General features: G+C 35.8%; 1 protein-coding gene across 9 annotated transcripts in view; it reads right to left on the minus strand.

Annotated features, from left to right (window-relative positions):
• The window catches only part of LOC105251526 (titin), an 83,889-nt gene that overhangs the window by 27,653 nt on the left and 28,933 nt on the right, over positions 1–27,303 (minus strand). For 6 of the 9 annotated variants that reach the window (XM_025413328.1, XM_025413327.1, XM_025413329.1 and 3 more), the window contains 14 exons: positions 19,581–26,609; positions 18,219–18,991; positions 17,152–17,611; positions 16,979–17,070; positions 16,808–16,905; positions 16,450–16,670; positions 16,049–16,123; positions 14,610–14,714; positions 14,136–14,532; positions 13,963–14,032; positions 13,065–13,868; positions 12,888–12,954; positions 12,572–12,625; positions 356–11,509 (listed from right to left, as the gene is read on the minus strand). In XM_025413328.1, coding sequence (XP_025269113.1) covers positions 356–11,509; positions 12,572–12,625; positions 12,888–12,954; positions 13,065–13,868; positions 13,963–14,032; positions 14,136–14,532; positions 14,610–14,714; positions 16,049–16,123; positions 16,450–16,670; positions 16,808–16,905; positions 16,979–17,070; positions 17,152–17,611; positions 18,219–18,991; positions 19,581–26,609 — 21,399 coding nt within the window. The remainder of the gene's footprint in view (positions 1–355; positions 11,510–12,571; positions 12,626–12,887; positions 12,955–13,064; positions 13,869–13,962; positions 14,033–14,135; positions 14,533–14,609; positions 14,715–16,048; positions 16,124–16,449; positions 16,671–16,807; positions 16,906–16,978; positions 17,071–17,151; positions 17,612–18,218; positions 18,992–19,580; positions 26,610–27,303) is intronic. The other 3 variants (XM_025413331.1, XM_025413332.1, XM_025413330.1) reach the window with 2 other exon arrangements.

Below are 27,303 nucleotides of genomic sequence, written 5' to 3' on the forward strand. Positions count from 1 at the left end.
TATATTTTTTCTTTAAATGTAAATGTGTATGTGGTCTAAATTGTATGTGATCTAATTTTGTTGTAAATATCGATTGTGTTTGACTTTGTGTGACTAATTGCATCTTGTACTTACCTGAGAAATTTTTATCATATTGTGATGTTCATTTTAAATTAACCTATGTTTAAATATTTACAAAATATCGATAATCAAAATTATTTTTAGAATGTTAATAAATCTAATCTAATCTGTCAGATTTGTTCGATTTGTTATTTTGTATCATGGTCGTCGTATCAAATTGAGTCGAGGGTTCCTAAAACGTCGCGTCTGATTTGTGTCAAAACAATTATGTTACCTTTAGAAGAATAATACTCACCCACAATTTTTTCCAAGTAGTCTGCTTCGATAGATGTGCTCGCTAATTTTGCTAATGGTATTACGGGTTCGGGCAGATTTGATTCAATTTCTGCAGCATGTTGTAATTCAGTAACAATCACACTCTGTTTCTCGTCTTTTATTCCGTGAGCCAATTTACTTTCTGGTTTTGTGATAATGAATTCAGATGCTATGTTTTCCGGAAGGATTTCGGTTTTTAAAGCAACTTTGCGCTCAATTATATCAGCTTGCGCACTTGCTTCTTTAGCCATACCTTTTACAATTTCTTTTGATTCTGTTTCTGTAGCGGTTACTTGAATAACTTCGACACCTTCGGAAATGCGGAATGAAATTTCGGCTGTTGTACTTGGTGCATCTTTGTCGAGAACAAGCGATTGTTCACTTTCATGAGGAATTGACTCTGTTTGTTGTATACTCTCAAACGGAATTTGTTCTGGTGTTATTTTCTTTATTTCTGGTTTAGTAGATTCTTTCATCTCTTCCGTTGTTGATGATGTAATTACTTGAGATTTTTCAGCAACGCGTATACCTAACATACTTTGCTCGGCTATTTGTTTTGTTAATTCCGTCAAATCTTTCACATCTTTTGTTTCCTTTTCAGTTGCAGTTATTTGAGTAACTTCAACAGCTTCGGAAACGCGGAATGAAATTTCAGCTATCGTACTTGGTGCTTCTTTGTCGAGAACAAGCGAGCGTTCGCTTTCATGAGGTATCGACTCTATTTGTTGTATACTCTCGAATGGTATTTGTTGTGGTATTATTTTCTTCATCTCAGGTTTAGTAAATTCTGTTATTTCCTCCGTTGTTGATGATGTAATTACTTGAGACTTTTCGGCAACACGCATACCAAACATACTCGATTCGGCTAATTGTTCAGTTAATTCTGCTGTACCTTTTACGACATCCTTTGTTTCTTTTTCTGTTGCGGTTACTTGTATAACTTCGACACCTTCGGAAACACGGAATGAAACGTCAGCCGCTATACTTGGTGTTTCTTTGTCGAGAATAAGCAATCGTTCACTGTCATGAGGAATCGACTCCATTTGTTGTATACTCTCAAATGGTATTTGTTCTGGTGTTATTTTCTTTACTTCCGGTTTGGCAGATTCTTTTATCTCTTCCGTTATTGATGACGCAATCACTTGAGACTTTTCGGCAACATGCATACCTAACATACTCGGTTCGGCTAATTGTTCAGTTAATTCTGCTGTACCTTTTACGACATCCTTTGTTTCTTTTTCTGTTGCGGTTACTTGTATAACTTCGACACCTTCGGAAACACGGAATGAAATTTCGGCTGTTGTACTTGGTGCTTCCTTGTCGAGAATAAGCAACCGTTCACTGTCATGAGGAATCGACTCCATTTGTTGTATACTCTCAAATGGTATTTGTTCTGGTGTTATTTTCTTTACTTCCGGTTTGGCAGATTCTTTTATCTCTTCCGTTATTGACGACGCAATCACTTGAGACTTTTCGGCAACATGCATACCTAACATACTCGGTTCGGCTAATTGTTCAGTTAATTCTGCTGTACCTTTTACGACATCCTTTGTTTCCTTTTCCGTTGCGGTTACTTGTATAACTTCGACACCTTCGGAAACACGGAATGAAATTTCGGCTGTTGTACTTGGTGCTTCCTTCTCGAGAATAAGCAATCGTTCACTGTCATGAGGAATCGACTCCATTTGTTGTATACTCTCAAATGGTATTTGTTCTGGTGTTATTTTCTTTACTTCCGGTTTGGCAGATTCTTTTATCTCTTCCGTTATTGACGACGCAATCACTTGAGACTTTTCGGCAACATGCATACCTAACATACTCGGTTCGGCTAATTGTTCAGTTAATTCTGCTGTACCTTTTACGACATCCTTTGTTTCCTTTTCCGTTGCGGTTACTTGTATAACTTCGACACCTTCGGAAACACGGAATGAAATTTCGGCTGTTGTACTTGGTGCTTCCTTCTCGAGAATAAGCAATCGTTCACTGTCATGAGGAATCGACTCCATTTGTTGTATACTCTCAAATGGTATTTGTTCTGGTGTTATTTTCTTTACTTCCGGTTTGGCAGATTCTTTTATCTCTTCCGTTATTGACGACGCAATCACTTGAGACTTTTCGGCAACATGCATACCTAACATACTCGGTTCGGCTAATTGTTCAGTTAATTCTGCTGTACCTTTTACGACATCCTTTGTTTCCTTTTCCGTTGCGGTTACTTGTATAACTTCGACACCTTCGGAAACGCGGAATGAAATTTCAGCAGTTGTACTTGGTGCGACTTCGTCAAGAACAAGCGACCGTTCGCTTTCATGAGGAATTGATTCTATTTGTTGTATACTCTCAAATGGAATCTGTTCCGGTGTTATTTTCTTCATTTCAGGTTTAATAGTTTCTATTATTTCCTCCGTTATTGACGATGTAACCACTTGGGACTTTTCGGCAACGCGCATACCCAGCATACTTGGTTCAGCTACTTGTTTAGTTAACTCCAAATTTTTCACAACATCTTTTGTTTCCTTCTCAGTCGCGGTTACTTGTATAACTTCAATACCCTCGGAAACACGAAATGAAACGTCAGCCGTTATACTTGGTGCTTCTTTATCGAGAATAAGTAAGCGTTCACTGTCATGAGGAATCGACTCTATTTGTTGTATACTCTCAAATGGTATTTGTTCTGGTGTTATTTTCTTTATTTCTGGTTTGGCAGATTCTTTTATCTCTTCCGTTATTGATGATGCAATCACTTGAGACTTTTCGGCAACATGCATACTTAACATGCTCTGTTCAGCTATTTGTTTGATTGGTTTTTCCGGAGTTAATAGTCTTTTTTCCGTTTCACTGTAAGCTACTTCGGAGATTGATAATGACATTAATTCTTCTAAATTCGGTCTACCCTTATGTTCCTCAGGAATTTCTGGTTTTGCAAATTCCTCGACATTACTCATTGTTAAAATTTCTGATGTTTCTGCGACTTCTATACTAGATACTTTTGGCAGAGCTATACGTTCTTTTGGAGTTTCTTGGCTTGGCAATTCTTGTTCTGCTTCCGTAGAAATTACTTCGGATACAGTAATGAAACTCATCTCTTCGATATTTGGTTTCCCTTTTTGACCGTCTTCCTTTTTTACTTCTGGTATTTGTTCGACGTTTGCGGCAGTTATAATTTCGATTTTCTGAGCTATCTCCCTTCCTGAAAGACACGGTGCGGCTTTTTTCTCATCTAACTTTTCCGGGCTCGGCAATTGCATCTCTGTCTCGGTAGATATTACTTCAGAAACCATTAGTGATGGAAATTCATCCAAGTGTGGTTTACCTTTTTGTTCTTCTGGACTTTTGGGTTTCGAAAATTCTTCAACATTTGTAACAGTGAGCACTTGAGAAGTTTCGGCAATTTCTCTACCGGACATCATAGGCATTGCTGTAAGTACAGTGGGTGTGGCAGAACTTTCAAAAATTCTTTCAGTTTCATGAGATAGTACCTGAGAGACAGTTAATGAGGATAATTCTTCCACTTTGAACTCCCCCTTACGTTCATCAGGTGTTACTTGTTTTAAAAGTTCTTCTGTATTCATCAGCGTTAAAATTTGACTTGTTTCAGCTGCATCTCTACCAAGTAAATTGGCTTGCGCAATCTTTTCTATAGGTACCTCCGGGCTAGGCAACAAAGCTTCCGTTTCATTAGAAACAGTTTGGATTATATTCAAGGATAATAACTCCTCGAGATTCGGTTTTCCCTTTTGTTTCTCAGGTTTCGGAATTTCAACAAATTCATCTACATTTGACATAGTTGTTATTTCCGTAGTCTCAGCTACATCTCGACCATGCATACTTGTTTGCGCCGTTTTTTCGGTTGGTACTGTAGGACTAGTGAGGACATTTTCACTTTCCTGTGATTCTATTTGCGAAATTGTTAAGGACGTAAGTTCTTCAATACTAGGCTTACCTCGCTGTTCTTCAGTTTCTTTTTTAGAAACAAATTCTTCGGTGCTGGCCATTGTCATGACTAATGTAGTTTCTGCGATATCTCTACCAATCACATTTGGATGAGCTGTTTTCTCTATAGGAAGCTCGGCACTAATTAACTTTTCTTCAATTTCATTAGAAATTACTTGTGAAATAGTCAACGAAGTTAATTCATCTACTTGTTGTTTACCTTTCTGTTTTTCTGGTGATTTTATAGCGAGCTCATCAGTCTCGGACAATGCTGTTACTTGAATTATTTCGGCGATTTCTCTGCCAGAAATACTGAAATCAGCCTTGTGATCTTTTGGAGTAGTTTTGCTAATTAGAACGTCTTCAACTTCATTGGAAATGATTTCAGAGACATTCACAGATACTAATTCTTCAAGTTCTGGTTTACCTTTTTCTTCGTTTAATTTAGCAGTTTTTACAAGATCTTCGGTCGTATTCGCTGTAACTATTTGAAGAGTTTCTGCAGCTTCTCTACCAGTTAAGTTTGGTTGTGCCTGTTGTAATTTTGGTGCAACGGTTTTAGGCAAAGTGTCCTCTATTTCATTAGAAGCTATCTCGGTAATTACAACTGTAGTAAGACCATCGAATTGCGGCTTCCCTTTTTGTTCTTCAGGTTTAAGTTTGCCATCAAATGTTTCCTCTTTTTCGACTGGTGTTGTTTCGGATCTCACTATCGTTTCCATCGTTGTTTGAATCAAGGTAGCTTGAGAGGGAAATGGTTTTTTCTCGCGAAGTTCTTGAGTACTTTGTATACTCTCTACGAAAGTACCTTCGACAGTTTGGAATAGATCAATGTCAGGCGTAGCTTTGACTTCATTTAGTTTTGAAATGACATCTAACGTTTCTTCTTTGTCTTCAGTAATTGTTTCTGAAATTTGCAACGATTTTACTTCTGATATATCAATGCTTGCTTTTTGCATTTCAGGTTTAAAAAGACCTTCGAAGATCTTCTCACTTTCTTCGACGAGATTTTCGTTAACAATGACACTTTCAAACATATCTCTGATTGGCGCAGCCACTTGAGGTATTAAAGTACGATCTGGAATTTGTTCAGGTACATCAACTCGTGATTCTACCATTACAGTTTCTATAGTATCGCGTTCAGTAACGATAGTGCGGACAGCTGTTTGAGACACTTCGTGTCTCTTCTCCTCCAGTGACTCTTCAACTTCGCCAGATGTTATTTCCGTGATAAATACGCTATGATCCTCTTCGAATGTTGGCACAGCTGTAGTGGATATTGTTTTCGGATATTTATCAAAGACTCCTTCACTTTCTACGCTGGGAATTTCTTCAATGACGATAGGTTGCAAGACATCTTGCTGTGAATGAGCTTCCGCTACAATCTTCTCGAAAGGTTTAACCAAACCGGTATTTTGCTCAATAAAAATTTGAGCTTTTTGTGCAATATCCATGCCAAGCTTTGTTAATTTTATATCAGCTGTACTCTCTTCATATTTCGGAATTTGTATCGTACCTTCTTTGTCCTGTGTTACGACATGAGCCACATTGATACTTTTTCCTTCTACAAAACTAATATCGGCACTACGTTTATCAGGTTTGAATTTGTCGATAAATATCGTACTTTGTTCCTGAGAAACCGTTTCGCTAATATCAATACTTTCTAAGATAGATTGTGTCTGACGTGCCTCATATGTAATTGGTTTTAATGCTGCAGGTAATTCTCCAAGTCCTTCGCGTAAATTAACTTCCATTAGTTCTGCTACTTCTTTGCCTTCCATCAAAAGATTAGCTGCCTCTTGACGTAATTTTTTCGTGGTAAATTCTGTTTCGACATCTTGAGTAGTAGTAGATTCCGTGATAGCGACAAATCTATTTTCATCTAAAACGACATGCGCGCTCGTTTTTGTCAATGGTGTTTCCTGAATTTTGTCTATTTCTTTCTCCACAGGAACTTGTTCAATCAGTTGCACCGTCTCAAAAGGTTTCTGTCCAATTTGTGCAATTGCTTTCGTCGGTGCTGCACTCTCGCTCATTTCACCTATACTCGAATTAAGAATTATTTCAGATCTCTCAGCGACTTCATAGCCAGGAATAATAATCGGCAACGCTGAATGAGATCTATCTTCTTGTATGGTTTCGAAGGGAATTTCTTTGTCAGCCATTTTAATTTCTGTAATAGAAGTCACGTGTTTACCCTCTTCCACAGACCATTCTACTTTATGTGAGTCTGGTATGAATTTTCCTTCAAAGGATTTTTCTTGATCCTGAATCGTGCTTTCGGTCACTAAGACACTTTGACATACTTCTTGCGTAGACGAGACCGTTTTAACATCTGGTTTTTTTATCATGATTTCTTCTACAGAATGTTCGATATCTATCGCGATTGTTTCGGCTATACCGTGAGTTGCATCAATTCCGAATGAAGCCGCATGTTTACGCGGTTGCTCTTCGACGATGTATGGCGATTCTTTATCCACAGTTGTTACATGCGCTATACTCACAATCGCTTTACCTTCTTCCATTTCAATATTTACAGTTTTATTTTCTGGTATTAATGCTGGGACAAATTGCTCTTCTCCCTCCTGAACAACAAGTTGTGATTCCATTAGTGGATTAAAAACTATGTGATCTGGAATTGCGACGGCAACTAACGGTGTTTCACTGGCAATTTCGCCAGTACTAAAATCAGGAACTTGCATCGTTGTTTCGGCAACGCCATAGGTTTCAATTAGAGTTTTTTCTGCTGTTTTCGGTTCCGGTGTTTCCTTCGGCTTATATTCGATTTCCTTGTCCTCCAAGATTACTGAAGATACTTGTAGACTTTGTTCTAATATCATAGAAGAGTCTGCTTGAAACATTGATGGTACTTTATCTTTTTCGAGTATAGCCTCTGCTTCTGTTAATTGCATTTCTGTTCGTACTACTGCCTCTAACGGAATGCTAGAGAGTACGGCTAAAACAGAAGTCGGTTTCGTGTCTGCCAATTCTCCCATACTAGAATCTGGAGTGACTTCGCTTTTCTCGGCAATTATGCGCCCAGTAAATTGAATATCAGCTCTTTTCTCTGCAGGCCTTTCGGGAATTCGAAGAACATCTTCCTTTTCGGCTAAAGTTTCGGTAGACATAGTAGCACTGATAATTTCGTCGATAGATATTTGAGCCGTATCGGTTTTTACAGGTTTATCCTTGAATTCTATCTCGGTTTCCGTTGCAACAGTTTCGCTTTGAACAATGCTTTCAAATGGCAAACGTTCTACTTTTGCCGCTGCGCTTGTTGGTGCTTTCACATCGAGACTTCCTAGATAAGTGGCTGGTGTAATTTCTGTAAGTTCGGCGATTTTATGTGCATCGAAACTTGTAGTGATTTTTTCACCTGGAATATCCGGTTTCTTCAAGTATTCTCGTTCCTTGTCAGATGGAATCGTTTCAATTACCATTACGCTCACTTCTTCTTCGAACGACACGTCGACTTTTTTCTTATCTGGCTTGACGAAATCAACCATCGGCTGTTCCGAATCTCCGATCGATGTCTCTGATGCTACAATGCTATGATGAGTGATGTGTTCGGTCGTAGCCATTGCAGAGATCGTTTCTTCGCGTTTTAATTCGCTGATATTATCAGTCGCAGTTACCTCGGCAGCTTGCGCCACTATATGAGTCGGAATATCAAATATAGCAGATTTAGATTCCGGTTTTTCCATTTCTGTGAGTGTACTTTCCTTATCCTCTGCTGTAATAGATGAAATAACGAGACTCTCGCCCATTATAAATTCAAGATTAGCTATTTTCTCTGGCGCTGGTATATAAGGAAGAAGTTTCTCAGTCTCCCTCGTTTGTACTTCTTCAGTGATAACTGTCTCAAATGGCAATAATGTCGTTTTAGGACGCACTTCCTGTGTAGAGACGGTAGATAATTCGGTTGGAGCGATATTGCTAATAATTTCATATTTTGATGCTATTTTTTGTGTTACCATATCAATTACAGCTTCAGCAGTCTTTGGCACCGGTTTCTCACCAAGTATATCTTCTTTGTCTTCGGGATGTGTGATCGCAATCATTATACCTTCTCCTTCTTGAAAAGTAATGCCGATCTTTTTGGCATCGGGTTTTACGTCTGCTGTTAAAGGTGATTCTTTCTCGGATACTGATACTTCCATTTGCTGTACAACATCTAATCCGCTCTGTAATTGATTGGCACTTTCCCGATTCGGCTTTTCTTCCTTCAAATCGCTTATATTGTTCGCAAGAATCATTTCCTGCGTCTCGGCTATTTCATGGCCTCCGGTTATGTCCAATACAACTTTCCGTTTGTCTGGTAATTTCTCCACTGACAATTCCTCCTCCTTCATTATCGTCGTTATTTCAGTGACAGTCAATTTTTCGGATTGGGCACATATTTCGACTGCAGCGTTCTGTTTAATAGGACATATATCTTCTTCTCTGATTCGTTCCGCTTCACTGATATTTGTCTCTGTTACTATCAATTCTTCCAGAGCTTCTTGCTGTAATATCGCTTTGCTTGATTTCGGTAGATCGCTCTTTATTTTTCCAGCGCTTTGTTCCACTAAGATTTCTGCCTTCGATGCGACAGTATGACCAGTTATAGATGATTCAATTGTATAAGTCTCCGGTCTAATATCTGGTGTGTAGATATTTTCGAAATCATGCGGAATTACTTCGAGAACACTAGCACCAGGTCTTGTTTCCGTAAGTTCGATATTCGCTATTTTTCCCTCAGGCCTCGCATCTGCTTTATAAATTTCTTCCTTCTCAGCAGTTTCTTGTACAGCGACACTGACAGTCTCTATAGGAACGTGAGATGTATATGCTTTTCCGCTCGTAGGTTTATGTTCCTCTAGATATTCTTCGGTCGGCGACTCTGTTCTCACTTGTTCACATACCGGAGCCATTTGTGTCATATATTCAGTACTCGCAAATGCACTTTTAACATCAGCTGTTTCAACATATTCAATTTCTTTCTCGCTAGCAACGATCATCGTGGTATGTAAGCCTTCGATCTGATCCATCGAAACTACGGCAGTTCTAGTATCGGGACTCTTATCTTCTTTTGCCGGAGTTACATTTTCTGCTGCGACAGTCTCGCCAACGATTGTCTCTTGTAAACTGACCGCTTCGATTTTAGCCGTAGCGATTGACAAAGCTTCTTTTGTAACGTCACCTAAATTGTTCTCTGGCTGAGTTTCTTGAACTTCAAGTGAGATCATTGGATGAGTAGGTACTGTTTTGCCGCGATGTGATTCAGGCATCTCGAAGATTTTCAATTCGGTCTCTTTCTCTATAGAAGTAGTTTGCGATATCTCAATACCTCTGATAGCATCATATACCATCTCGACCGTATGGGTTTCCGGTTTAGCATTTTCTTCCATAGTAGCCTCTCGATCGTGAGCAAGCGTTTCGAGTACAGTTTTCGCTTCCGTCAATTGAATAGATACAACACCACTCTCCGAAACATATTTGAGCGTATCTTTTAGATCTCCAGGATAATCCGCGGTTTGAACTTGAGATATTAAAACGTGTTCTTCCGGTCTAATCGATGTCTCTGCTAATGCTTCAAATGGTTTTTGATCAGCATTATAGAATCCTTCAGATTCTTGAACAATCGTGTCTGTTATAGAACCAATCTCCAATGGCGATATCGACGTGACAGCCAATTTACTAGCGGGCTTATCATCGGGACGATAATCTCGTTCTTTTTCAGAAGTTAATGTCTCTGCTGTTACGGCTGATATAATTTCGACGATATTAAAATCTGCCGTGACCTGTTTATTGTCTTCGATCGTTAAATCATCTTCTTTTTGTTGTGTATTGATTGTTGAAATTGTAACTCCTTCCAAAAGAATGACATTTGGCATAGCTTCAAAAGAATCTACTTTACGATCGGGAATATATTCACCTTCACGCTCTTGTACGAGATCGTGATGAATAACAGCAGTTTCGTTTCCATATGAGATTCCAATCTGGGCAGTTTGACTTGGCGGTAATCTACCTGGAATATATGTTCCTTCTTTTTCAGGCGCGTTCATTTCTTCAGTGACGCGTTGTTTCTGCGAAATCACCGTTTCGGTAGCCATTTCAGTGGGCACTATCAACTCTGGATAATATTTCCCTGGCTTATCTTCGGGACGAATTTCCTCTATCAATATCGGTTCCATCGCGTTAATATTAATTCGTGGTTTCGTAGGTATCGTTTTCTCAGGCTCCAACTTTTCTTCAGTCAAACCTTCCTGTATTTCATAAACTGAGAGTTCTATCTGTGGTAAAATAGTATCTTCTGCCTTAACGCCTAAAGGTGTCACGAAATCTTCAGTTGGTATTTCACTTTGATTGACTATAGTCTCACTAATAGTTGTAGCTTCCTGCATGGTGAATTGCACATCTGCTTTACGACTCTTTTCCGCTTGAGCCAGAGTTAAATTCAATACATCGTCATCGTGCGTTAATGTTTCGCTGACAAGAAGACTTTCTTTCGTTATTACAGAAGGCGTAGCTTCATAAGAAACGGCTTTGAAAGTGCCCGAAAATTCCTTGGTATATATCTGTGCGGTAGTTTCTGTAATAGAATATGGTTCAATCGACGAGATTGATATCGACGCTTTACGTTCGGCGGGCTTAATATTCATCACTTCATCAATTTCTCTTTCGTGTACTGACGTTGTTTCTCCTGTTAATGCAATAACAGTGTCTAAAGTATATTTTGCTTTTTCCGATTCAGGTTTACCAGGCGCTTGTTCGACCGTATGATCTAAAGGTATCACTTGATTACGTTGACTAGACACATTCAAAGCAATAGATGGCACTGATTTATCCTTTATTATTTCAAATTCTTCTATCTCTTCCAGTTGTATCTCATCTTTACTAATATCTGATTTCTTTGGCATTAATGTCTTTTTAACTTTTTTAATCATTTCTTCCTCCTCTTCTACATCTACCTGTTTTTCTACATCTTGTTTTTGCTTACGAATCAATCTGCCCTTTGTATCCCGTTCAAGTTCAATAATCTCTTCTTCGATTTCTTCTGCTTCCTTTTTTCTTTCCTTTTCAATCTCCTCGATTTCCTCAAATTTAACAATTTGAACCCCCTCTTCCCTATCTTGTGTTGTTTCTTCGATCTGATCTCTTGGTTTCCTATCTTTGCGTTTGCGCAGTGTTGTGTGTGCCTGCCGTGTGTCCTCGTATTCTGTGGAAAGTGTGAGAATTTTGTGTCAGACGTGAGTGTTGCGTGATGTTTTTCAATTTCTATTTGTTCTCTCTCTCTCTCTCTCTTTCTCTCATTCTCTTTCTATCATATCAATTAAAAAGATGTATACACACATGCATTCGTATCTTTTCACCTTTTACCTTTCTCTCTCTTCCTTTCTCTCTTTCTTTTTGAATCTTACATACTTCATGCCACGATTAAAGAGCGCGTGTTTGGCTACGATATGAATGAGCTTAATAAACAAAAAAGTGACAATTGTTTGAGTTTTCAGTTATGTGTAAAATAAATGATGATGATTTAATAAAATGTATAACATTATTAATATTTTGATTTTGCTATATTTTTATGTCTCATATCGCTTTGGATCAAATGAAGCATCGGTAAAATATATAACTTACATTCCATCAGCGCTAGTGAGCATTGCGAAGCGTTGATTTCGAAACTGATATGGAAAATAGCTGATTAAAATGTAAAGGAAATTATTATAAAAGTTAAAGAAATAGGATTTATAGCGTGTGGAAAGCATAGCGGCATAAGCGAATAAATCGTACAATATCTCTAATCTATTAATCGATCAAGTAAAGCTTCATGCATCTGAAAGCATAAAAATAATGATCGTTAAAAATAATAATCATAAATATCATATTTCACAGTTATAGTATGTAATTCTTTGCTTTTTTTATAAATATTCTTATATTTTATAGATAAAAAAGTATTTTAGAAATATAATAATATTGCCCAAATTATATAATCCAAAATTTAATTCAATCTCCATAAAATTTATAATTTTGACTTGAAAAATAAATTTAAGTGTATTATTTGATGAAATACTATTAATGGAATCTCTCTTAAATAAGTGTTTATCTAAAGTCAAATTAATTAAAATTACAAATATATAATGTAGCATTAAGTTTGCGCTAATAGAAAAAAAATAGAAATTATGGCAGAAGCACTGCTCATTATTGCGAACGCTAATTCATCAGAATGAGTAGATTATATGACGACTAAATATCTCATGCATCGAAACTTATTGTTTCGAACCTTTAATTTCTCGAATATCCTGTGCGTGAGTGGCTTTCCTTTCGTCTCTCCTCTCTGCAATTAAAAGATTCTTATTTTGTTGAAAAAGTTAAGACGATTTATATGTATACACGAAAAAAAGTAATGACACATGGATAAAATTTGTCAATTATTATTATTGCATAATAAAACTAATGCACACAAACATATTTAAAAAATAATTGTTAATTTGTCGAAAGAAGTTTTAAATAAATCTAAATTTCATGAAAAGAATTTACGTGTAAAGGATTTACGAAACTTTAAAAAAAAAACCACATAACTTGTAATTTTGGCTTACCCATAAAATGAACCTCTGTTTTGCGAACGATATCCACTCTTTCTGTAGCATGTTGTTCGGTCTCAATCTAAATGAAGAAAAACAAACATAAAAGTATGATTTGTGCATTACTAAAATAAGGAAAGAGAAAAATCTTTGAAATTATAAATTCAAATAACAATTGTGCTATATCCATACCTCAGAAACTTCCGTAACTTCCCAAGCACGTGGTCTGAAATCTTCTGGAGCAAAGTGCGTAATGACTTCTTCTACAGTAGCATGCTGAAGCTCGACCATTCTCATGAAAGCACGAAAACCAACTGTCGCCGCGACAAAGCTCTCATCAGTCGTCGTCTCTTCAGTAAGCACTTGAGTGATCAAGGGCCCGTGACCTTTTCTTTCCACCAGTTGAACCAAAGCATTTTGAGCATCGGGTGTTTTTAAAGCGGGAAAGATTTCAGTCCTGTAAAGACATTCATTGATTTCATTTACAGATACACCTTGTCGAACCAAATAACCAATCGTAGCGAGCTCTCGAAGAGGAGACTCTCCTGGGCCAAACTCCTTCGCGTCAAGTATTTCCATTATTTCATCAACTTCGCGAGCTATGTTTTCCTTTTGTCGTTCCACAATTTCTTTTATTGTAATATCTTCTTTAATTTTTTCTCCTTTTATTTTCTTCGCCTTTTTCTGTTTCGTTTCTATACGTTTCGTTTCTTGTACACCTGCTTCTACATGCGTTTCCGAGACCGATACTTTCTGCAAAGTTTCCGAAGTAATTTCAGCATGATCGAGTTTTGTTTCGACAGTGAAATCGGGGGCAGTATCTTCGCTCGTGATTTCTGATATAATGACACTTTCCCGTTCCTCAACAATTCTTTTAGCACGTTCTTCGATTTTAGGTATATCCTCTTGCAATTTTTGATCAATTTTCTTCAAAGAAGCTGTTGCTTCAGTCATAATCGGTTCTTGGATGGGTACTATTCTTCGTGCTCTAGAAATCTAAAATAAGAAAAATAAAATAGTAGTTGCATAAAATTGTACAAGAAATATAGCTCTAATTAGAAAAAATTATAAAAGTTGCATATTATAATACCTCCTCGGGCTTCTCTTTTATAATTTCTGTAGTTTCTAATAGTTGAGTTTCTTCTACATCGACAATTCTCCTAAAAATACAGAAAACACATACCATAATTTGTAAATCAAATAAATTAAAAAATTATATGAAATGTATTGTGAATAACTCGTAATATATAATAATATACTAACTTTTCTTCTGTTTGTTCCTTCGGTATAAGTTTTTCTTCATGGATTTCTTCCTTCTCGATCTTGATACGTTCGGCCTTTACTTTTTCTTTGATTTCTTTTGCTTTCTTTAGTTCGGTCTTTTTCTTTTTGTGCGGTTTCTCTTCTTGTTTTTTCGGCTTTTCTTCCTCTTTGATTACGTCGTCCGGCATTAATCCCGAATCGCTTATAGTATCGACATGTAATTTGGCTTTAGTTGTTATCATGCCAATTTCACTAGTAGCTTTACAAACATATGTAGCATCATCATCTTTGGTGGCTCGCTTGATTGTTAAAGTGGTCTTATTTTCTTGATCAAGTAATCGTATTTTTACATTTTCCGTGTTCATTAAAAGCTTATCATTTTTATACCAAACAATATCTAGAAATTGAGAAAATAGTCAATTAAAAATTTCATAATCGAACTTTGCAACATTTGCGCATTTGTATGACAATTACCTGGTTTGGGATTACCAGAGTAGATACATTCAAACACGGCAACATTTCCTTCTTTTGTATAGATGTCCGTTATCTCTTGTATAAATCGTGGAACAGCTTGCGTGGCTGAAACATATGTGGCTAATGTTAAATTTAAAACATCTCAGAAAGAAAATTTGCTCAATATAATCCCACGATTATCTTACCTAATTTGATGTTTGATATCAAGATTACTCGTACAAGCCTCATGTCAGTAGTCTAGTTAGACAAAAACACACAAAAAATCATGCACGGTTATTTTGTAAACGATACATTTCTATCATTAGTTTTAAATAAAGTTCTACCTGACATCGTACTTCTTTCATCATCGGTATATTCGTTATAAAATACTTCAGATGTGAATGTATTGCTCGCCAATCCAAGATTACCGCTGCATTGGCTTTCAAGCAGCAAGAATTCTTGCAATTCTTCTTGACTATCCGCTGTATGCAATTGCTGGAAAGAATCTAGATCGATTTCTCTCGGTTCTAATGGAAACATTCGCGGGTCTATGGTATAATTTTCAAGTCGTCGTTTCCTGGCGCATTTTAAAACTGGAATCCTGGACTTGGGATATGTATGATATTTTCTTTTATAATCATAAGTCGGATTAAGGGCGAATTCTTCAGAAATGGTTTTATTTATTTTAGCATTCAAATTATTTGGATTTCTCATACTCGATGTTTCGCATTTTTCTTTAATCGATGATAAATGAAATGGTGATCTTGAACTCTCTGTAGAAGTGATCACTCCAGCATCTGAATGTTCTTGAATTTTTCTCTCGTATTTTAAGGGCGGAAACTCATTAAAGTCAAGAGCAATTTTATTTCTTTTAGATTCTGACGATTTGTCTACATTCTGTTTTTTAAATATATCTTCGTAGCTAAAAGAGTCGGAAGTTGGGAGCAATTCGTTGATTATTTTTTTCTGTGCAATATATTTTGTTTCGATTGAAGAAGGCTGATTTGATATGTTAGAAGATATTTTTAATATATTTTGCTTATTTTCTTGAGGTTTCACTTTTGAAGCTACCTCATTTTGCATATCTAAAATCGAAGAAATATTTTTGTTTTTCTCTGCTAATAAATGAGATGCTATCGGAGCTTGCTCTTTATGAGAAACATCGATTTGCCAAGAATACTGTATCGAAATAATATTTTCTTTAGTCCCGAGAGAATCTGAATATCTTCTTGATAAGAATTTTTTTGAAGTAACTTCATTCTCGTCAAAAGGCAATCTAATATCGTCATCACCAATATTCATTAACGTTTTTGTTGATGAAAATTCGCTGATCACAGTCGAGCTATCTCTTTGAGAACTTTCGTCTCTTAATGCACGGTCATCCAGACTGTCGCTTGAAAAACTGCATTCTGTATCACTCGGCATGCAATCAATCACGTTCGGATGAACGCGATTCTTACCTTTTAAAATTTCTTGCATTTTTTCCATCTGTGTGACCCATTCTGGTTTCCGGTATTCTTTTGTGCCCAGTATACCTAGCCAATAGAATGACAAATAAGAATTGTATAGCGAATGTGTAATGAATCCCTCTGGTCAACATTAAGAATATGAATAAGACCAAAGACATTCGTAGACTTGCATAGAATATACAATGAATAAAATAGAAGACAGTGTAAATTGAGGATGTTGCGAGTGTTTTTGGTGTGGATAATGTGGGATAAAATGTAGGATAATCAATAGGTTTTTACCAGGATGCTATAGGACTTCGATGATGTTTCTCCATTCGAAGAGCACAACTGAAAAGAACTTGACTTAAGTAGATTAGTGAAATTTTTAGAATCTATAGAGAAGGGGATATTACCTTCTACTGATAAATATGTCGTCGTGGTCGACACGCCGAGTGGATTGTGAGCTTCGAATACAATTTCACCAGTATCATCGGGAAAAGTTTCAGCGATCGTCAGCACCGACGTACCATCTTCAAATTCTTCAATTTGGAATTCTTGTGATGAGACAATTTCCACACCTTGTTTATACCATTTTCCTTCCGGTTTTGGTTTACCTTTCACTTTCACTTCCAATCTATAAAAGAAGAAATAATTATGCATAAAAATATATACATGTATGTGTTGATTTATATATATATATATATAGGGTTCAATACATATATACCAACATTTCAAATTAATTATTATTTGTCAAATATATCTTAAACGTACCTAGTTAATTCCCCATCTTTGATAGGAATTAACTGAGGAAGCTGTTTAATTATTTCCGGTGAGGATTCTTCTGTGTCAATGTCAAATATTGGAGTTTCCTGGAAACAAAATAAATTTTAATATCTAACATTGCATCAAATACAATTCTATATGGTTGGCTGTAGTACTTACTTTCGGAGATAAAAGATCTTCTTCCGATCCTGTGGTTAGAGATGTTGCGACTATCGAAGATGCAATTTCCGAGTCAGGAACGTACTCGTAAGCTATAATTAAATTAATCGTGATACAAATAGTAAAACAGATCGCTTGTAAATTATTCTATATATATTATTTGACGAATATACCTTCAACGACAAGTGATGACATGCAGACAGCCTCGCCAACAGGATTTATAGCGCGACAGGTATATTCTCCAGCATCCTCCGGGAATACCTCGGTAATGGCTAGGCTACAGACACCTTCCATATCCTGGATAATTGTTATTTCTTTGCCTTCTTTAATTGGCATGTCATTATGGTACCATTCTACCCTAGGTATCGGTTTCCCTTCAACGACACAGGTTAAATTAACACTCTCGCCATCCATAACTCTTACAGGTGAGAGTCTTTTAACAAATGTCGGCGAAATCAATTCAATTGCTTCTTCCCATATTGTTTCTGTAATGTTAACGCTGGCTGTACAAGTGACCGAGCCACCGACATTTTCAGCACGACAGGTGTAGCTACCGACAAGTTCCGGTGTAACTTGTTTCACCATTAAAATTGATCGATTCTCTTGAGTCACGATTCTCACCTGCGGCGTCGACTGCAACAAAAAAATTATATCCTTCATTAATCTTTTATTTTTATGAAATTCTCAATGTTATGTCTCTTTTTCTTTTTGTTTCTTTCTCTTTATATATACATACATACGTACATGCATCCTTTATTAATTCTTTATATTTATGATATCCATCTCTTTTTCTCTCTTTATACATACATACATACTTATATATATAATGAGAATCAAGTGATACAAATTCGAAAAACAAAAATTTTTATTATATTTATTATATATTTTATTATTTTTATCATATATCTATTTATTTATTTATTTATATTTATTTTTATAAAATTCTAGATGATATGTCTCTCTCTCCTTCTCTCTCTCTTTCTCTCTTTACACACACACACACACACATATATATATAATGATATATATATAATGATGAGTCAAGTGATACAAATTCGAAAAACAAAAATTTTAAGAAATAAAGATTGCATTTTCTTCTCAAATCTAATAACTTAAAATCGAGTTTGGCAGTACCACTTGACATCTGAGAATCATTTACATATATACGTGCATATAAAAAGAAAGAGAAAATTATTTTTTAAATAGACACAAGACGACAAGAAAATACTTAGAAAAATACCTCAAGAGGTTTGCTTTCGTGGAACCATTGGAAAGATGCTGTCGGATATGATTCTACTTTTGTTTCCATGATAACAACTTCTCCTTCTGCAACGAGTTGAGGTTGAATCGGCTTTACAAACATCGGTGCTTTCACTTCGCTTGTAGTATCTTCACGATCCTTGACAGTAACAGAACTTGAACTTCTTGCTTCGCCGGCTTCATTCTGAACTCTAATCTCATATTTGCCGCTATCTTTTTTCGTCACATCAGATATAATTAATTCAGCTGTACTCTCGTAAATGTTTATCACGCATCTGTCAGTTGGCGCAATTTCAATACCATTGCGGAACCATTTAACTTCGGGTTTTGGTGCGCTCTCAAAATCAGCCGAAAGTTTCAGAGGCTTGCTACGCTCTGCTACAAGAGCTGGTAGAGGTCGTGTAATACGTGGTGCTCTGAGAACAATCGGTTTGCTTACTTTAACAATGTTACTGATCACCAAATTAGCTCTGCATTCAGCACGACCATATTTATTTACAGCGCGAACGCGATATATTGTTTCATCTTGCGGTGTTGGCTCTAAAATTTTCAGTTTAGCTTCTCCAGTTGTTGGATTAAAAGTAATCTCGGTTTTTTCGTTTGGTTTTACTTCTCTTTCACCGCGATACCATTTCACTTCCGGTACTGGTGTGCCAGTGACAACACATTCTAATAAAGCAGGTGTATGCTCTTGGACCATTAGCGGTTTGATTGGTGTCGAGAAATGCGGCGCTACGCCTTCCTCTTCTTTTTCTGAAAAAATAAATATCGTGTTATATATATAAATATAAAAAAATACGAATACCCACTCAAGTGCGTTATTTAAAAAAGAGAAGGAAATTTTGGAAAATAATATTTTAATAAAGGAAAAAACAAATAGGGGACATACAATAAGTTTTTTTTATTACGTGTACAATGTCATGTAATTACTAGAAGATAAAATGTTATATCCAATGCATTAGGAAGTGCATTAGGCACACATTTGCATTTCGCAAATTACTATTTATTTATATATATATTTATTGAAGAGGATATATTACATTAATTATATTAATTAAGAGGATATATTATATTAATTAATTAATTATTATATTAAGAGGATATATTATATTAATTTGAAGAATTTAATATCGTCAGGATATAAAGACATACAATTATTTGAAAAGTATGTATTTTATTTGTGGCAGTTATAAGACGAAAAAGAATTATTAATATTATTTCGCAGTGTTTTTATTAGTAGAGATTTAGTAAGGAAAGATTAAGACATTGACAAATTAATTAAATTTTTAAATCCAAATCATGAAAATAAAAAAACACACTTTATATTCGATAATATTACTACCGAATATCACAAGATTGACAGTAGATGTTGCAACCCCAGCTGGATTAGATGCTCTGCAAGAATACATTCCAGCATCTTCTTCTTTAACTTTTGTAATTTCTAAAGTTGCTGTTGTTTCGAATATAGTCATTGTATATTTTTCGCTCGCATGGAGTTCTTGTTGATTTTTATACCATGAAATTTCAGGGAAGGGATTTCCTATGACAGTACATGTAAATTTAGTAGGTTTCTCTAGCTCAGCGATAACAGGCTGTAATTTTTGAATAAATCGTGGAGCAACAGTTTTGTCCTTATCTATAATAGATATATCGACTTGAGTACGTTGTCTACGTTTCCTTTTACGGTCTTCTATTTGCGTAACATCTGTCTTAATTTGTAATTTAACATCTTCAACAGTTTCTTGGATTTCTTCAATTTTAGTAGTAATTTCATCCTTCTTTTCCTCAATAATAGGAACGATTTCTTCGGGCACTTTTTCTATTTTCTTAGATGGTATTTTAACCATTTTAATAATGGCTTCATCTTTTTCCTCCGATACCTTTGCTATTTCTTTCTCAAATGTTATAGGCTTCAATTCAATAATTTCCTCTTCCTTAGGTTTGTCTTCTATTATTTTTTCTTTACTAACTTGTTTTAATTTAATTTCTTCTACTACTTCTTCTTTCTTTATTTTCTTTTTAGGTGTCGGTTTTAGTTGAATTACATCTTTTTCAACTTCCTCAGGTAATTTCTCATCTTTAACTGGAATTAATACATGCTCTTCAATTTGTTTAACTTCCGGTTTTGAATCTTTAACTTCTTCGATAGGCTTTAAAACAACTATTTCTTTCTCTTCTTCCATTTTGATTTGCTCTTGTTTCTTTTTTCTCCATGAAATTTCGCTTGTTGCAATTATCTGTTCAGTTCTCTCTTCTTCCCGAGATGGTACAGATTCTACTTTAATTTCAACTTGTTTTTGAGTACCTTCTGTAATTATTGTTGTTTTTCTTTCCTCAGATATCTCTGTAACCGATTCTTCTTGATCAATTGGCACTATTGTAACTTCCTCTTTGAAATCAACTACTTTCTTCGTTCGTTTACCACGCCGCCAAGGAGCTGCCATTATATCTGTTGGTTTGTCTTCCTCAGGTTTCGGTTCTTCCGGTTTCTCGAACTTTTTCACTGGTTTTAATCGAACTTCTTCGGGTTTCTCCTCGGGCTTTTCTTTTTCTACCGGTTTCAAAATAATTGATTCCTTCGTTTCCTCCTCTTTAGGAAGCTTCTTAACAGGCTTTAATACGACTTCCTCAGGTTTCGGTTCTTCCGGTTTCTCTAACTTTTTCACTGGTTTTAAGCGAACTTCCTCGGGTTTCTCCTCCGGTTTTTCTTTTTCTACCGGTTTTAAAACAATAGATTCTTTTGTTTCCTCCTCTTTAGGAAGCTTCTTAACAGGCTTTAATACGACTTCCTCAGGTTTCGGTTCTTCTGGTTTCTCTAACATTTTCACTGGTTTTAAGCGAACTTCCTCGGGTTTCTCCTCCGGTTTTTCTTTTTCTACCGGTTTTAAAACAATAGATTCTTTTGTTTCCTCCTCTTTAGGAAGCTTCTTAACAGGCTTTAATACGACTTCCTCAGGTTTCGGTTCTTCCGGTTTCCCTAACTTTTTCACTGGTTTTAAGCGAACTTCCTCGGGTTTCTCCTCCGGTTTTTCTTTTTCTATTGGTTTCAAAATAATTGATTCTTTCGTTTCCTCCTCTTTAGGAAGCTTCTTAACAGGCTTTAATGCGACTTCCTCAGGTTTCGGTTCTTCCGGTTTCTCTAACTTTTTCACTGGTTTTAAGCGAACTTCCTCGGGTTTCTCCTCCGGTTTTTCTTTTTCTACCGGTTTCAAAATAATTGTTTCTTTTGTTTCCTCCTCTTTAGGAAGCTTCTTAACAGGCTTTAATACGACTTCCTCAGGTTTCGGTTCTTCCGGTTTCTCTAACTTTTTCACTGGTTTTAAGCGAACTTCCTCGGGTTTCTCCTCCGGTTTTTCTTTTTCTACTGGTTTTAAAACAATAGATTCTTTTGTTTCCTCTTCTTTAGGAAGCTTCTTAACAGGCTTTAATACGACTTCCTCAGGTTTCGGTTCTTCCGGTTTCTCTAACTTTTTTACTGGTTTTAAGCGGACTTCCTCGGGTTTTTCCTCCGGTTTTTCTTTTTCTACCGGTTTCAAAATAATTGTTTCTTTTGTTTCCTCCTCTTTAAGAAGCTTCTTAACAGGCTTTAATGCAACTTCCTCAGGTTTCGGTTCTTCTGGTTTTTCTAATCTTTTTACTGGTTTTAAGCGAACTTCCTCGGGTTTCTCCTTCGGTTTTTCTTTTTCTACCGGTTTCAAAACAATAGATTCTTTTGTCTCCTCCTCTTTAGGAAGCTTCTTAACAGGCTTTAATGCGACTTCCTCAGGTTTCGGTTCTTCCGGTTTCTGTAACTTTTTCACTGGTTTTAAGCGAACTTCCTCAGGTTTCTCCTCCGGTTTCTCTTTTTCTACCGGTTTCAAAATAATTGTTTCTTTTATTTCCTCCTCTTTAGGAAGCTTCTTAACAGGCTTTAATACGACTTCCTCAGGTTTTGGTTCCTCCGGTTTCTCGAACTTTCTCACTGGTTTTAAGCGGATTTCCTCGGGTTTCTCCTCCGGCTTTTCTTGTTCTACTGGTTTCAAAATAATTGATTCTTTTGTTTCTTCCTCTTTAGGAAGCTTCTTAACAGGTTTTAATACGATTTCCTCAGGTTTCGGTTCTTCCGGCTTCTCTACTTTTTTCACTGGCTTTAAGCGGACTTCCTCGGGTCTCTCCTCTGGCTTTTCTTTTTCTACTGGTTTCAAAATAATAGATTCTTTTGTTTCTTCCTCTTTAGGAAGCTTCTTAACAGGCTTTAATACAACTTCCTCAGGTTTCGGTTCTTCTGGTTTCTCTAATCTTTTCACTGGTTTTAAGCGGACTTCCTCGGGTTTCTCCTCCGGTTTTTCTTTTTCTACCGGTTTTAAAACAATAGATTCTTTTGTTTCCTCTTCTTTAGGAAGCTTCTTAACAGGCTTTAATACGACTTCCTCAGGTTTCGGTTCTTCTGGTTTCTCTATTCTTCTCACTGGCTTCAATCGAACTTGTTCGGGTTTCTCCTCGGGTTTTTCTTTTTCTACTGGTTTCAAAATAACTGATTCTTTTGTTTCTTCTTCTTTAGGAAGCTTCTTAACAGGCTTTAATACGATTTCCACAGGTTTCGGTTCTTCCGGCTTCTCTACTTTTTTCACTGGCTTTAAGCGGACTTCCTCGGGTCTCTCCTCCGGCTTTTCTTTTTCTACTGGTTTCAAAATAATAGATTCCTTTGTTTCTTCCTCTTTAGGAAGCTTCTTAACAGGCTTTAATACAACTTCCTCAGGTTTCGGTTCTTCTGGTTTCTCTAATCTTTTCACTGGTTTTAAGCGGACTTCCTCGGGTTTCTCCTCCGGTTTTTCTTTTTCTACCGGTTTTAAAACAATAGATTCTTTTGTTTCCTCCTCTTTAGGAAGCTTCTTAACAGGCTTTAATACGACTTCCTCAGGTTTCGGTTCTTCTGGTTTCTCTATTCTTCTCACTGGCTTCAATCGAACTTGTTCGGGTTTCTCCTCGGGTTTTTCTTTTTCTACTGGTTTCAAAATAACTGATTCTTTTGTTTCTTCTTCTTTAGGAAGCTTCTTAACAGGCTTTAATACGATTTCCTCAGGTTTCGGTTCTTCCGGCTTCTCTACTTTTTTCACTGGCTTTAAGCGGACTTCCTCGGGTCTCTCCTCCGGCTTTTCTTTTTCTACTGGTTTCAAAATAATAGATTCTTTTGTTTCTTCCTCTTTAGGAAGCTTCTTAACAGGCTTTAATACAACTTCCTCAGGTTTCGGTTCTTCTGGTTTCTCTATTCTTCTCACTGGCTTCAATCGAACTTGTTCGGGTTTCTCCTCGGGTTTTTCTTTTTCTACTGGTTTCAAAATAATAGATTCTTTTGTTTCTTCTTCTTTAGGAAGCTTCTTAACAGGCTTTAATATGACTTCTTCAGGTTTTGGTTCTTCTGGTTTCTCTATTCTTCTCACTGGCTTCAATCGAACTTGTTCGGGTTTCTCCTCGGGTTTTTCTTTTTCTACTGGTTTCAAAATAACTGATTCTTTTGTTTCTTCTTCTTTAGGAAGTTTCTTAACAGACTTCAATACGATTTCCTCAGGTTTCGGTTCTTCTGGTTTTTCTAATCTTTTTACTGGTTTTAAGCGAACTTCCTCGGGTTTCTCTTCGGGTTTTTCTTTTTCTACTGGTTTCAAAATAATTGATTCCTTTGTTTCTTTCTCTTTAGGAAGTTTCTTAACAGGCTTTAATACAATTTCTTCAGGTTTTGGTTCTTCTGGTTTCTCTATTCTTCTCACTGGTTTCAATCGAACCTGTTCGGGTTTCTCCTCGGGTTTTTCTTTTTCTACTGGTTTTAAAATAATTGATTCTTTTATTTCTTTCTCTTTAGGAAGCTTTTTAATTTGTTTCGATACAACTTCTTCTGGTTTCGGTTCTTCTGGTTTCTCCGGTTGCTGTATATCCTCGGCTTTCTCCTGAATTTGTATTGGTTTCTTTCCACGTCTCCATGGTAAATCTATCTTTTCAGTGGATACATCTCCGTTAACTATTTTTTCAGGTAATGCTTTTGTCTCTGGTTTTTCCTTTATAACCGGTTTAAGAGTGATTTTTTCTGATATTTCTTCTTCTTCTTTGAGTACTTGTTTTACTGGTTTTAGAACAATTTCTTCTGTTGATTTCTGTTCTTCAGGTTTTTCAGGACGTCTTGTCGGTTTCAATACCACGGATGTAAAATCTTCAACCTGTGGTTCTTCTTTAACGATTTGTATCGTTTTATCTTTTTTAGGTTTTCGCCAAGTTATTTCAGATACTTCTTTAGTATCATCTTTTGTTGATTCTTCTGAAATTTTTTGAATCATTGATGGTTTTGATGTACGACGCCATGGAGCTTCTGATGTCTTTATTGATTTATCTTCCTCCGAATCTGTTTCGGGTTTAATTATTTGTAATGGTTTTATTTCTTCAACTTCTTTTCTTTCTTTTGCTTTTTTCCCTCTAATCCATGGCACTGGTATTTCTTCTTTCATAGATTTTTCGATTGTTTCGTCAGTTCTCTCGATGGCGAGCATGCTAGTATCTTCCTCTTCCGTGTATGGTACACTTTCATCGGTTTTCTTTTTACTTCTTACTTTCTTAATTGACTCGATATTTTTATCCGTTTCAATAATAATTTTATCTTCTTCTTCGTGATATGGTACTTTTTCTTGTTGCTTTTTAATATCCGTAGTTTCTTTTTTAACATGTTTCAAATCTACTTTTTCTGTTATTTCTTCATTCGTTATTATTTCTTTGATTTTTACTGGTTTTAATGATATTTCTTCTAAAGTTTCTTTGCGTATTTCTTTTTGCTCTGGTTTTGTTTTCTTCAGGATTACTTTTTCTTCTGTCCATGACTTTGATTGTGGCTTTTCTTGTAGCGTTTGTTCTTTTCTTTTTATTTTTTTGTCGACGCTTGTAGTTTCCGACATTGTGCGTTCTGATGTAAGTAAAGTATCTTCTTCTTCAGTATATGTTCCCATAACTTTTACGTCATCTTTTTCTTTTTGTATTGGCTTTTCGCTTATATGCGGTTTTGATGGTTTTAATTTGGCAATGTCATATGTTTCAGTTGAAACCTGAAGTAATGTAGTATCTTCCTGTTCAATAACGTCGATTTTTTTAGCGGTCTCTACAATACTTGTCTTTTCTTTCGTGACAGGTTTTAAATCTATTTTCTCTAAGCTCGGTTTTCTATATGGCAGCTTAGTAAGTTTAGATGGTTTTAATTCCACCGTTTCTACCATCTCTTTTTCCATTTCTTTTTGGATAGTTTTAGACTTCTTTAAAGTAATTTTTTCTTCTGTCCATGGTTTTATTTTATCCGTTTTATCTGTATCTGTCACATCTTTACTCGCCCTTCTCGCTTCTTTGACTGTAGAAACATCGATGGACGTAGTTTCTAATGAAATTATTTCAGGTTCTTCCTTTGAAATCGGCTTAAAGTCTGCTTTTTCTAAAATTGGCTTTACAAGATCTTTTTGTATTGTTTGCGAAGGTTTCAGTGTAACACTTTCGAGGGTTTCTTTAGGTATTTCTTTTTTTTCTAATTTCGCCTTTTTCAGAGCAATTCTTTCCTCCGTCCAAGGTTTGAATTGTTCTGGTTTGCTTTCGATAGGCTTTTCTTTCTTAGTTTTTTGTGTTTCCTCATCTTTTGAAATTTTAAGCAAAGAACTGTCTTCTTGTTCGATATAATCAATTTTTTCTTCAATGTCTATTTCTGAAATTTCTTTTGTCTTTGGTTTCGTTTTCTTTAAAGTAATTTGTTCTTCTGTCCATGGTTTTGCTTCGCTTTTTTCTTTTCTTGATACAATTTCGTCTAAACGACGCGATGTTTTTAGCAGAGTAGCATCTGTTTCCTCTTTGTAAAGTTCAAGCTTAGTATCATCATCACGAGTAACTCTCTTTTCGGTTACTGTAATATTTGTTACATCTTTAGGCACGGATTTTAGTTGAATCGTTTCGAGATCAGATTTTTCAATTTCTTTCTTTTTGATCTTTGTTGGCTTTAATTCAACCTCTTCCAATTTTTCTTTGGTTACATCTTTGGTAATTTGAGGAGCTTTTTTCAAAACCACTTCTTCTTCAGTCCATGGTTTTATTTGACTTTCGAAAGCTCGAAGCTTATCCAAAGAGGAATCTCTTGATTTTGTTTTCACTTTCCTCCATGGAAGTGATTCGCTAATTTGAGGTCGATGCTGAACACGCTCTTTTCTCCAGGGTAATGATTCATCACCCGGTCGAAGCTGTACTTCAAGGGGTAAGCCATTCTCATCGAGAGCTAAAGATTTTAAATTTATATCTTCTCTCAAGTCTTGCTGAAGTTTTGCATCTATTTCTATACTGGCACCCGTTTCTGCGGGAACCGCGTAATAGGCTTCTTTTCTTTCTGTAAGTTATGAAAAGTTATTTTAAATAGACTTGAACATTTTCGATTGTTTGTTTCACACCACATCACACATATGAAGCCAAGCGGAAGCCTTGTTGTTGATATTATATCGAATTTATGCAATACATGCATGTCACACTGAAATACATTTTTGCAATATATTATTTATATTAATGTCGTGAAATTAATTATATATCGTCTTTAATTGTACATTTGTATATTTGTAATCATCATTTGAAAATTTATTTCGTAATTGCAAAATAAAGAAAATAAATTCTAACTGAATTAACTTTGCTGGGTAGAAATCAGGCAATTCGCCAAGTATCTGTCGACCTTGAAAGAGTAAATTGTTTGAGTTATTAATAATAATTTGTAAAAGATTATATTTAACTGAACATCTGTCTTTGCTTGATTATATTATAGCAATAAAACGACTAATTATTGGGGTGTGTAAATATTTATATTTATCATTCATTAATAGACAAAATTAACAAATTAAAGTACTTATACATAGGATATAGAATATGGGATATAAGATATAGAATATATACATAAATATCAAACGATATAATAAAGTGGCAGTCAAACATGTGGCAGTCATCAATTTATACACGAGATATTAAAGAATATGTAATAAAAACGTATGAATCTTTCGATCTTTTGTATCATTTTTAAATGAATAAGAATTTGATAT

This window comes from Camponotus floridanus, unplaced genomic scaffold, assembly GCF_003227725.1.
Source record: "Camponotus floridanus strain SB8 unplaced genomic scaffold, Cflo_v7.5 scaffold65, whole genome shotgun sequence".
NCBI lineage: Eukaryota > Metazoa > Arthropoda > Insecta > Hymenoptera > Formicidae > Camponotus > Camponotus floridanus.